This window comes from Melanotaenia boesemani, chromosome 12, assembly GCF_017639745.1.
Source record: "Melanotaenia boesemani isolate fMelBoe1 chromosome 12, fMelBoe1.pri, whole genome shotgun sequence".
NCBI classification, from domain to species: Eukaryota; Metazoa; Chordata; class Actinopteri; order Atheriniformes; family Melanotaeniidae; genus Melanotaenia; species Melanotaenia boesemani.
The window spans coordinates 7,750,935-7,764,049 of NC_055693.1; the positions used below are offsets into that span (position 1 = coordinate 7,750,935).

At 37.3% G+C, this 13,115-nt stretch overlaps 1 protein-coding gene across 1 annotated transcript in view; it reads left to right on the top strand.

The window, feature by feature from the left end:
- The window catches only part of xpo4 (exportin 4), a 61,497-nt gene that overhangs the window by 38,884 nt on the left and 9,498 nt on the right, over positions 1-13,115 (top strand). Inside the window, exons 9-13 of the mRNA XM_042001946.1 lie at positions 7,518-7,692; positions 7,801-7,977; positions 8,112-8,254; positions 8,468-8,613; positions 10,578-10,755. Coding sequence (XP_041857880.1) covers positions 7,518-7,692; positions 7,801-7,977; positions 8,112-8,254; positions 8,468-8,613; positions 10,578-10,755 — 819 coding nt within the window. The remainder of the gene's footprint in view (positions 1-7,517; positions 7,693-7,800; positions 7,978-8,111; positions 8,255-8,467; positions 8,614-10,577; positions 10,756-13,115) is intronic.

Consider the following 13,115-nt stretch of genomic DNA (forward strand, 5'->3'; position numbering starts at 1 on the left):
CAGTTGAGTTTAAAAAGGGATTTTTCCCTTTTAGACCATACTTGTGCTGTCCTCTCGACGCCTCGGCTTGCTTTCTCATCTGAAGTTTGGCAAGATATGGAGGTGTTGGAGCAAGTTTGATATATTTTTGGATAGTGATTATTGAGAAATCCTGGTTTAGGTTACCAGTAGCTGTTAAACAGTCAGTCAGCTCCCCACTTTGGTCCAAGCTGAAATATCTGAAATTCTTTTTATTCATTATTTAAATATTCATGGCCTCTAGAGGATGAATGTACCTCACTTTCCTAACATTTTTGTGGCTTTTTTTTGTACATTTAACCATAATTTGACTTTGTAAGTAGTTTACCTCTACAGTTCAATTCAAAGCATGCAATTATAAAAATAGACTATCTTGCTGCCGCATGGTGCTGCTGCTCTGTTTTGTTTTTCTGTGCAGTGGGAACACCCTTTTTTATCCGACACGGCTTTAACGGATTAATTCTTTGAAAAAAAAAAAAAAAAACAAGTGTCTGTCGTGTGAGTCTTTACATTTGCAAAGAAGGCAAATTGTTTCATTTCTTAAGGTTTCAACAAGGTCAGATTTTCCATGATTTGCTTTTCTGAAAATACTGCATAGGAAACATGTGCTCCCCTGCTTGCACAGTGCATATGGACAATAGCTGTAAATGGTTTTTATTCAATTTCCATTCTAAACTTTACTACTGTAATCACTCAGACTTCTTTTTTTTGCACCATCATCAGCTGTGTATGTTGCGTATGATGTATTTTGTCGAAGCCTAATCAGAGCATCGTGTCTCCTTTCAGGACTGCTCGACATGTTTCAGAAAAACTCTAATGTTAGAGTTTTTTTAATGAAATAATATTTCTTATTGTCTTCAGTCAACAGAGTCATGGGACAAAACTGGCATTTCATCATTTTCAGCTGTATTTTTTTTTTCTTTTATACTATTATTCTTCTATAACTTCTGAAACAAAATTTCGTTGTGCCTTGCACAATGACAATAAAGACTCTTGATTCTTATTTCCACTAATGTGACAGATGAGACCTTAAACAATTTTGCGAGAGTACTTTAAACCTGCCAATTAAAAACAGCTGACCCATGAACTTTTAGGTAAAAGCCTTTTTTTATTGATTACCTTAATTAAATCTGCAACAAAAACACAAACAGTGATGGAAATGTAGAATTACATTGTTCAGAAAAAGTGCCCTTTGGTCTTTTAAGCAACACAGACTAATTAATAAAGGTTGCAAATCTGCATCATGCACATTTAAAACAAGTAAATTTCAAATAAATACACTGTATTGTGTAGAACAGTAGAAGCAAACTGTATGGTGCATTATCTCTGACACGGGCTTGATCGTTGTTTATCTCCCTGTTGTTTGCAAGGATTTTATGTTTCTTACATTCAGAGACTCAACAAGTGTCGAAGGCCAACATCAACACTGCTGTGACTCATACTGGACCGTTTCAGCTTTATTTACAGGAAGTAATTGCTTGTTGAGTCTTTGTTTTAATGCCCCCTTTCTATCATGGGAAACTGTCTTCCAGTTTAATAACAAATAGAGTAACCAGGGGTTTATGTTTCCCAGATGCCTCTAAAACCAAATTTATACTAAAGCAGATTAAATTATGCCTTTATGCTTCTCACAGAGATGCTGTTTTCAACCATAGATGACTGAAACCAACACTAGCAACCACTTAAACTCTGGTAAATATGGAGTTTAGTTGTGTTTTGTATATCAAGCAACAGTTGTCCTTTAATCTGATGTAGATCTGCTTGACCCTGTAATGAAACTGAAGTGGACTGTTTCTCAGTTCCAGCTGAAAGCGCTGCCAAACTGCTATTAAAACACATCACACGCTACAGTCTGAAATGTTTTTCTATAAAGAGGCACAAACACTTAGGTGTGTTTTCTGAGTTCCAGACTAGATCAAATGACGTTACTGTGATTGTCAGTGCTGCCGGTGATATTGACATTTTAAAAAGACTAATAAAAACTTTGTTATTCACTGGCTAAAATCAACACAACATCTGCTATTTCAAATCGCCCTCAACTTTAAAAAGCTAACCCTGGTCCTGACAAATAATATAGATAATACACATATGATAACATTATTATTTGATCTCAGCTGATCGATGGAGATTAGGGTTTTTGAAGGATTTCTACCTTCTTTACTTCCTATTCTGACGTATTTTTGGCCACAATAATTATTAAAGAATCTGGTATTGTGACTTTCTGACATAGACTGAGCAGTTTGTGTCTTGAACGTCTTTCCTGTGACAGACAAAATTAAACACGTCTAAAAATAGTTGGCTGTTACAGTTTCCAGCTTCAGTCTGACATTACCTCCATCCGTCCAATTCCAACATCCCCACCACCCATCAATCAGTAGAGCCTGCACATACCTGCTTGGACCAGATTCTTTGCTAGAAGGTGTTTATCCAGGTAAGGATGCTTGAGTTCTAACAGAATTACACGGACGTGTCAACAGTGCAAATTTATTTTAATTTTAATTTTATTGCTAGTTAGTTTCTTTAAATAACATTTTGGGAAAACAAAGTGTCAACCAAGGTAAAGTAAAAAAAAATTGGTACAGGCGACTATGGTACGGAAGATAAATGACTAATACATATAAATCTAAATAAAACACTTTCTTCTGTAAATGTAAGACAAATTATGACAAAGGTAAAAACTGTCCTTAAAATAATGGATTATTATGTTTTTTTTTGTAACATGATATATTGGTGGTATTTTCCAGGTAATGAACCATTATTAGAGAACATCAGTTTTTCTGAAACAAATTAAACATTATTAGTAAAAAACAACGAGCATGAAACAAGTCTGAGGGCACATGCAGCAAAGCTGTGGTTAAGAACTTTGTGGTTAACCTCGGTCAGCAACTTGGATCTGAACGTACACTACTCACATAAAGGTAGGGAAAAATAGCTTTTTGTGTGATGTTAGAATGAACCAAAAATGCACACAGACTTTTACAGGTTAACTCATTTGATCCTCACTTGAATAAATGTTGTTAAACAGCTTTCAGTGTTTAATAATGTATTGCACAACATGATTAACCTAAAAAATAAACAAAACAAGTGTCTGAACAAATTGACCATTAAGTGTTCTGGTTCATTGACAGCCTGTATCTAAACAGTCCTCTTCATTAAACTGTTCACATTTTAACATCATCAGACCAAGACGATGTCAAACACATGACAAGTTTTTGGCATATTTTATGTTTAGGTATACCCACCGCTGTTAGCTTTGTTTTAGTAAACTGTTAGAGATGAAGGAATTAGAATTACATGATTCCAATTAAATGTCCTACATTCATGGTACAATATATAGCATGTACTACTTGTACATTTTGCTTGAACTCCACCTGGAAATCGAACTTTTTGTGAAAAGTGTATGTTTGAGTTAATTTGGCTTGTTGACACACATAAAGCTGCTTTATTCGACTGTGTCAGCAGTGTGTTCTTCATCATAAAGCAACGAATGATCTTATTGAACAGTGTGTACTATGCACGCCACAGTTCTGTCCAGTTTGTATTGGTTAAAATCACTTTTGAAACAGTCAGCAGTTTGATTCTGAGCATATAAAATGAAAATTTTCTGTGTTTCATCCCTGAAGTTTTGCTCAGAGCCAATTTTCTTCGATACTCCACATTATTTTATTTTCAGCTGTTTTCTGCCACCTCCTATCGAGGTGTAATTTAGTCATGGCTGTGGGGAGCTCCCTTCAGAAACAACACAGCCCTTGTTTTGAATCATTTGTCCAGCAGTTATCTGGAAATCTCCAAGATGTCATTACCAGAGTAACCTGCAGTCTGTTTTCACCTTCTGATTCAATAAAACCTCTTCATGCTAATAAAGCCCCTTGTAGCTGCTGTATATTTAACTAGATTATCATTTAATCTGTATGCATGGCTGCTGTCATTTGTCTGGCATAGATTTAAATTGGGGTGGGTGGCTGTGTGGGAACAAAGGGCCCCCTCCATCTGCATGTCCTGTGTTTCTTGCTCATTAGCAGAGTTTATGAGCTTGTGGTTTTCAGCTGAGCTTTGCAAAGGTGTGTGACGGTGTCACTTGCCAGAAGGTATTGATTGACCCTGCATCTGGTGCAGCCAGTGAGTGTTCTGGGATGACGAAGATGGTTTGGAAGAGATTAGTGCTCTGTTTGTATCAGCAGGATGAGAAGGCGGATATCTCAAGGTTTAGAGAGAAGGTGCATTTTGGACTAAAAGAGACACCACTTGAAGTCAATGTTTCTTTTTCATTATGCCCGAGCTTCCCTGTGTTTTCTTGTTTTGTAGTGGATGTAGTTTTTTTCTTGAGCTGCACGTTGCATCAATTTAGATTAATTTGGTGTGTTAAAAATAAGACAGGAAAAAATCTTTCAGAAGAGGACCTCAAGCAAATGTGCTGTCTTTGAATCACAGAAAACATTAATTAACAACCAGAGAACAGTTCGAGTTTTTATCAGAAAATATGAGGATTGATTTTCACAGTTAATACAATCAGTTGTGAAAATTCTTGCAGCCAGATTAGCTAAACAAATGTCTTTATAGAGCTCAGTTGTTGGAAGTCTCAGTTTAGTGAGGATAAAAACTGAGTCAAAGTAGGCAGTGATGAAAAACAGAGTCCATGCAAAGCAAAACCAACTGGGTGGCGAGGATTTATTTTCTTATGAATGTAAATGTTAAGCCTGTTGAATTTCAAGTAATCACTGACATTTTCCAAAATTCTTCTTGTCTGAATGAAAACGTTTGCTGTTTTCAATTGTAACATGCTGCAGTACAAGAGCAGTACTGTTCAGCTAATATAGCGGCTGCATCACATTTAACCACAACTTCAAGAAGAGACCCCATAAGTACTATTTTTATTTCCCCGCTGGCTTCCAGTTGCTTCAAGAAGACAGTACTACCTATGTTTGCCAGGATGGGCTCTAATTGACTAAAAACCTGCAACTTCTGTCCTTTTCAAACCTGCTTTTTATCATGTGTATATTTGGACTGATTAGTTAATGGGTATAGTTGAAATTATAAAAAAAAAAACTAGTGCACATATACCTGTGTTTCTGTATTATTGGTGATTTTTTTTTTTATTATTGTTATCTTATATTTACTGTAGATCATTTAGAAATATAAAGAGATATGTGAACTTGTTTTTCTTAAAAGTTGTCCTCCTGTCAGTCTGCACCTTTGTTCATCTTAGTCCATCCAGAATAAATCTGCATCATCATTTTTAGCAACATTAAAGTTAATGCAGGGCTTCAGTTAAGCTGAAAGGGTTATAACTGCATGGTGCAGCTGGGGGTTGATGGTCACACAGACATTTGCTTAAATAAAACATAAATACTTTGTTGTTTCAGCCCCAGTTGTCCAGTCATGTTGTGGTCATTTTCTTTGCAATTACCTTTAATTAAAGTGATGAAAGAAAAAAAAAAGTCACAAAAAAAAATGTTTGTGTGAATGAAATATTTTCAGTTCATTCGTGGGTGTGTCTGTTGAAAGTGTGCTCTGATTGCATTTAATACTTTGTATAAATAATAGTTGCATGCTAAAAAGGGGTCTCTTTCTCATCTCTTTTTCCTCCGTCTCTCGCAGCCTATGCTCCCTTCCTATGTCTGTAATCACCTATTCTTGGAGCTTTTTTCCAGTTGCCTCATCGGAAAACCATGCAGAGAGGGATGGCCGATCTGCAGTGATTGAACGGTCCTGCTCACAATTTAGCTCCATCTGATAGGGTTTAGAAAGGCCTCTCACACAATGTTTCTCTGTCACTGGACTTAGTGTCAAGAGGGCGTGGGTTTGAACACAAAAGCAACCACATACAAAAAAATAAAAAGACTACAGGGTTGGAGATTTCTGTAAGTACTTCAAGATACAAATAGCAATTTATTTAAATTAACTATTAGATTAAGGGCATCAGTCAGCTAATGAATAACAATAAATAAGGTACTGAAATACCAAAAATGAGGCTATTTGAGGCCGCTTGGAAACCTTAAATTTGCACATTCTATATTTTAGGCACAGTTTGTTAAATACCAAATTTTAGACATTTTTTCTCGGGTATTTTTTAGGTGTCACTGATGAGTTCAGATGGTTACTGACTTAAAGAAATAACAAACCCCCATTTAGTCATTTCTAACATTTTCTAGAGTATTTTAAGGTATTTCTGGGGTTAATTAGATCTTTTTCTGGTAGCTTTTGCTTCCTTGATAGCTTTATTTTGTGGTGGTCTTTCAGGTTATGTTCACTCTGCTTCTAACTTAAGTTTGGTTTTCATACAGACTTTTGGGACTGACAGTGTGTGCTGTTAGTAGATAATGAGTTGTTATCACTGACACCCCTCTGTGTGCCCAGACATCGGCAGTCTTTTTGTAGGGCTTGCTGTTGAAGCGATGTTGGTGTTGGTAACTGTAGCTGGTTTTTTGATCTTACTATTGAACATGAAGTTAATTTGAGCTTTACCGAGGCCGTTGCATCTTTAACAGCATTTCCACAACATGTTTTTTTGTGCAGCAACCATGAACCTCCTGCTTTCACTCCCTTATTTATGGTGCTGTTGTCAGCCCTGATACAGCAGCAAAAAGTGGCTTTTTTTCTCACAATAAACAGGTTTAATTGTATAGTCTTCTCTTATACTTTGGGCTTCAGTGGAAACTATGGAGGTCCTCTGAAAGTGAGGAAGATATCAGGCCTTTTTTCATGTGTGCTTCTTTGCAGTTTAGTATTTTTGTGTTAACTCCAGCCAACAAGCAGCGTTAACTTTGAGGACTGCATTCAAATCATGTCTGTGTTGATTATATAGTTCAAATACTTGGTGGGGGCTTAAAAGCGCTGCAGATGCATATCACTGTGTGAGCATAAATTGCTGTTCAGAATGAAACAGAAAGATGGATAGAGGTTGTGATAATGCATTGTAATTGTAAAATTACAAGTAAATTTTTGGTCAAATGATTTAGGGCCCTGTTTTAAACGTGAGCATTGTTTTTTATGAACGAAAACATCTTTCTCCTTCAATTTCATGTTATTATCCCATATTATCATCTGTGCAAATGCTGTTTGGGTGGTAAAGAATTCAGATTACAATCTAGTTCATAGTTGAGTGTGCAAACACACAGTTTCCACACGTGTCACTTTATGCTTCACGGTCTGGTCTGATGATAAAATTCTCTTTTAGCTTCACAGTTATTCTTTCATCTTGAACGTTTTATCCTTTACCATGAGGCTGAGACACCATAAAGATAATCTCAAATGCAGCTGTGGAAAACTGCTCAGGGGTCAGGTTGCCTCTGAGTTTTTGGATAAGGATGAATTTTCATACCAAGGCATAAATGGGGAAAGTGACCCAGGTTCAGCCTCAGCCCCCGAAGAGTGGATGCTGTACTTCCTCAGACCAAAGCATGGCTGTTTGAACTTTTGTTAACCTTTTCTGTCAAGAAGATGACTGCTGAGTGAAATATGTATTTAGATGTTATGATTTCTCTTTGTTGTGTTCTCAGGATTGAAATAGAAGACTCTGAGGCGGTGGGCATCGCCAACATCATCTCTAATCTGATCACGATGTTCCCACGGAGCATTTTAACGGCGCTGCCTAGCGAGCTTTTTACCTCCTTCATCAACTGCCTCACGCTGCTCACCTGCTCGTTTGGACGCAGCGCCGCCCTGGAGGAGGTGGTGAGTATAAACATTTTCTTCTTTATTCTGTTTCAGTATGCAGGTATACTTTGGAGAACTTTGATTTATCTTTTTTGTTTTTTTATTTTTTTCCTCTCTCTCTCTCAGCTGGATAAGGATGACATGGTTTACATGGAGGCCTATGACAAGCTGCTGGAGTCGTGGTTAACGCTCGTACAGGACGAAGAGCACTTTCCTCGCGGCTGCTTCGTCCAGCCAGCGATCCAGGTCTTCAACTCGTACATCCAGTGTCACCTTGCTGCTCCTGATGGCACCCGTAACCTGGTAAGTCTCTTTGTTTTGTATTGTCTCTGTGTTGTGCATCCTTACCCTCCTTCAGGGAACAGAAACTGTATGCATAGCATTTCATATTCCTCATCGATGTGGACATATTACTTCTGTTTTTAACCCTGAACCAGTCAGTAAACGGCATATCGTCTCATGATGAGGAGGAAATCAATGAGCTGCAGGAAGATGACAGAGAACTGTTCTCAGACCAGCTGTCGAGTATTGGCATGATGGGTCGTGTGGCTGCAGACCACTGCATCCCCCTGCTCACAAGGTAAGCACATAACATCTAACGGTTTGCTTAAATCTTACACTCTAGTAATTACAGATCTTAAATTTAGTTAGTGTTACACTTACTGCTCCAATAATATTCTTGTTGCAGATTCATTCTGGTATATTTAAATCTTGATTTTTCACTAGTGTCATTCTAACATTAGTGGCTGTTTTTCTTTATTTTTCCTGTTTCCCCCCTCCAATCACACTGCAGCCTGCTGGAGGATCGGGTGAACAGACTGCATGGCCAACTCCAGCGCACCCAGCAGCATCTCATGGCCTCATCTGACCTGGGATCAGTGGATCGTAAAGTCCTGGACGACCTCTATGAGGACATCCACTGGCTCATTCTGGTCTCAGGTCAGCAGCTAAATGGAAAACTTAAAAGGCAGACTGGGACAGCTGGGATTATTTAACCAGCTAAATTTGCTGTTATGCATCAGGGCTCCAGTCTAACTTTTTGCATTGGTTGCACGGGTGCACCAAACTTTTTAATTTGGGTGTACCAGCAAAAAAAAATTAGGTGCACCCTAATTTTTACAGTGTCACTCTTAGCAGCTTATTTTAGTACATTTTAATGATTGTCTTTTGATTATTACAAAAAAACAGACATTGCTGGTTATTTAAATTATTGTGAACAATAATGAGGTTTAAAGAAATGTTTTGTCTTTATTTGAAGCATGAATGTTAAGTTGGAAAAAAATCTTTTAAAAAAAAAAGTTCTAGCTTCACTGAACTAAATCAAAGTAAACATTTCAAACTCTGAAATAACTCATGAGGCTGTGCTGCTTCTGACAAATTTCCCTCCTTTGGATTCACGTCTTTTTCATATTTATCTACTTGGACTTGAATTCTGTGAAATGCAGCTCCTCTTTGGCTTTATTACATACCATGTTTTTGGCTGTTCAAACAGCCAGAAACATCCAGGGATTTTGTTATTCAGGTTTTTTTTTTATTTAAATATGCGGCAGCCACTTATACTACAGTGTTTCCCCTACCATGATATTGGTAGAACAACAGAAGTCATTTCAGGTCCCCTTTCCTCTAGAGCAGTTAATACTGTCTGTTATTAAAAACTAATCGGTATGATGTTATGATGTGATTTACATGACGGCATGTCATAGCTGCTCTGTCCCACCCTGATGCGAAACACAAGCGCACACCCACAGGTGAACACACTTCTTTCAGCGGACAGAGAGCACGCATCATAAAAACACGGCAACCAGGTGAAAAGTTTTTTAAAACTCTGGCTGTGAGGTGAAGCTAGAAATGCTCGTGGTCCAGCGAGGATCAGGTGGAGTATTTCTCCTGCTCCGGTGTTGCGCCAAAAACAGATCAGAGCCAATAAAAGTTGAAGACCCACACCTTCTCTTAGCTTTTTTATTCTGGTAGTAATTTTCTGTGAGGTTGGGTAAGGAGGGAATGAACACAATATATGCAGACATACATTCAGAGCGATAATAAAGTGTTTTACTTAGACCTGTGAAATGTTTGGTGCACCTTGTGCCACCAAAAAAAAAAGTTAGTTGCACTTCACCCATTTTTGGTTTCACTCTAGAGCCCTGTGCATATTTTGTCTTTTGTTTGAACTTTTATTAAGTTTAAGATCTAATTAAAAACATTTATGCTAGACTTTCAGCAGTTTCTCTGCAAAGAATTCTGTTTCATTTTCCACAAACAGTTCACATAAATTAAAATTAAATGCAGATGCAGCACTGAAGGCAAGTCGTGACTTTCAAAAACAAAAGAAGTGACTCTTTTATTGTGCTCACAAATTACTTTTCCAGTCAAGTTTATTTGACTTTTGGTCACAAATAAAGGCAGTAAGACAGAGCAAGTTAACCACCCATTTCTGTGGCTTTACATGATAAAATATTGTCGGCATCATTAAAGCCATGCAAAACAGCGTAGTGGATTTCTCTCTATTACTATTTTACTTTTTAAGCCGAGTGTGCCACTCCTCCAAGAAGACGCCTCGTAATTTAATTTTTAGATGGTTGGTTACAATAAAACTTAAAAGGGTGCATTTAATGGCTAAAAAGTATTAACAGAAGTGATACGCAGCTGTTGAGAAATGTTGAATTTCATCTGCTCTGGACACAAATGTTATCATGACAGATGACAAAGAAAATAGACACAGTAAAAACAGATTTTTTTTCCTTGACACTGTTGTATTTCTTAAAAATGTGTAAATATTTAATTCATGTCTGCTCCATCAGAATACAACTATAAGGATTATCTCCTTTTTTGCATTGAAAACTTTGTGAAAACTTAAATCAGTCATGCAAGCCGGCTTCAACATGACACATCTTTTCTCTCTGCAGGTTATCTACTAGCAGATGATCCTCAGGGTGAAACCCCGCTGATCCCCTCAGAGGTGATGGAGTTCTCCATCAAACACTCAACAGAAGTGGATATAAATACAACACTGCAGATCCTCGGGTCACCGGGGGAAAAGGCCTCCTCCATACCGGGCTGCAACCGCACAGACTCCGTCATCAGGTATGTCTCAGTCGTTGTTTGAGCTTTATGTGGAGAAAAAGACTCCTGGCTCACTTTTGTCTTTATAATGTGTGGTGAATACGGTTATTTTACCTGGATATTCTGGTTTAACTGCTAATATAGTGACCTAATGAAAAAGATTAATTGACTGAACGTAAATGGTAGATTTGTGAAATTTTCATGTTGACAGTTTTCCAGAGACCGAACTTTAAAGCTGAACTTGGTTATAGTAAAAGAGGAGAGTCTAATCAGGTGACTTCAGAAGCAGTGGAGAGTTACATAGGTGGTATTTTAATTATTAATAAAGCAACAAACAACTCTCTGCTGTGTAAAGAAATGACATTCTTGCCAGAGAGACTTTGGTGGTCATGTGTGTGGCAGCTGGTCCGGCAGCATGTGTATGTGGGGTATGCAGAATGGGGAAACTGAATAAACCATGTTTTTAAAAGCTGAAAAGGCTCTCACAAAGTGAAGAATAACACTCAACTCCACATTGCTTCATTTTCCCTGAGATGGAGAAGAGTTAAGAGCTGCTTAAAGGGCTGAAAGTTGGGTTTCAGCTTGAGTTTGGCTCTAATTTAGATGGTGCGGCTGTACTGTGACACCCAATGCTTTTCTTTTTTCATTTAATTTATATCACCTGTAATCATCAAATAAGAAAACTTTTTTGGTCATCAAAAACTTTTTCCCTCACAATTATTTACTGATTTTAAATTTCAGAAATAACAGCTTAAAGTGTAAACTTTTTTGTTTTAACACACAATGTCCTGCAGCTTCTTTTAAAACAGCCTCCAGGTAAAAAAAAAAAAAAAACATTTTTTAGAAAACTGTTCAGTTAGAACCTTTATTTCTCAATATATAAATGTAAAAAAAGGTTAAACCTTCAAAATTGATCCCTATCATTTACTTTTGTTCATCTGTATTTCTTTTATTAACTGTTCATCTGTATCTTGAAAATGATTATGCAAAATTTCCATCCCCTGGCTTGAAATTGAAGCAAGGAGAGGCACGCATGTTGCATGATTTTTAAATAGGCTAAAAAACCCTTGAAGTAGCTTATTGACTATAATTAGTCAGCATGAAGCTGAATTGTGAAAATGTGCTGCAGATTTCATTTAATCTTTGCAGAGTTTTGGGTATTTGACTGAGAATGCTGTCTTTATAAATTGTAAATCCCACATTGTGTACGCACAAAACTTTTAGGTCTCAGATTATGCCAAGCTTGCTTTAAAGACTATGCAGCAGAGGCTTTAAATCTATTTTAGACTCTTAATAATACCAATAAGTCAAGATACCACCCCCACCTAAGTGCAATTGTATAGATCGTCGTATTGGAACAGATGGCTCTTCTTTGAGCCCAAGAGTCCTTTGTTGTGACAGTTTGTCTCACCAAACAGTTGGCTCCCCATAAAACTCTCCCAGAATAGATTCTGTCACCGTCCAGAGCTAGCTTAACTTCCAAGTGTAGTCTTAGTTATTGTCCCATAAATCTAAAGAAAGTTTAGCTTCCATGTATCCACACAGCAACACTGTCCGAATGTGCGGCCAGTAAAACACAGTCACACTAAGTGCAGTTATAGTTTAATGTGGTTTTAGTGCAGCTTGTGATGCATTCTGCTGTGCATGACAAACTCTTTACCATCCTTCAAACATGCACACATATGATAAAACAGCTTCATAAAGCTGTCACTACTGTTATTACAAGGCAAAGGCTCTGCATATAAACTACATTAAGGACAAGAAACAGAAATGTGTCCTTCAAAAACATTCAGAGAAGAGCTGCATGATATTAAGGAAACATACAATATGCAATATTGATGGCAATATGACACCTGACATATATGGTGTTAATCTCAGCTGTATTTATGAGGGATGTTTTTGACTTGGTTAGTTGTTGGACATCCTCAAAGAGGAATACAGCTCTCATTAATACACTTAAACTTGTCTTACTATATAACGTCTGCCAGGAACGAGGTCAGTAGTGGACCATCTAAGTACTCGCTACACTCCTTTGTCACCTTACAAGCTCTTATCTGTGGTTTTTTCAGCCATGACTTCAGATCGTTTTGGGTTTTCATCTCACTGTAAGGTCCAGAGCGAGGAGTTGTTCCAGCGTCCAGCCATTTCACATCACTTCTACCCATAATGCATTTTGACATAAAAAAAAAACATGCTGGACAAAATGAGAGGATTTTCCCTAATTCTTTAAAAACATACATCTTAAGTCTAGTGTGAAATGTATGCAACTAGTATCCAACTTAATCTCATAAGCCCTATAAATCAGGTTACGTATCTGGAAATAATTTTCTCAAAGTGATTTTTTTTTTTTTTTACCGTTGTAATCAATTCCGTTATTGTTA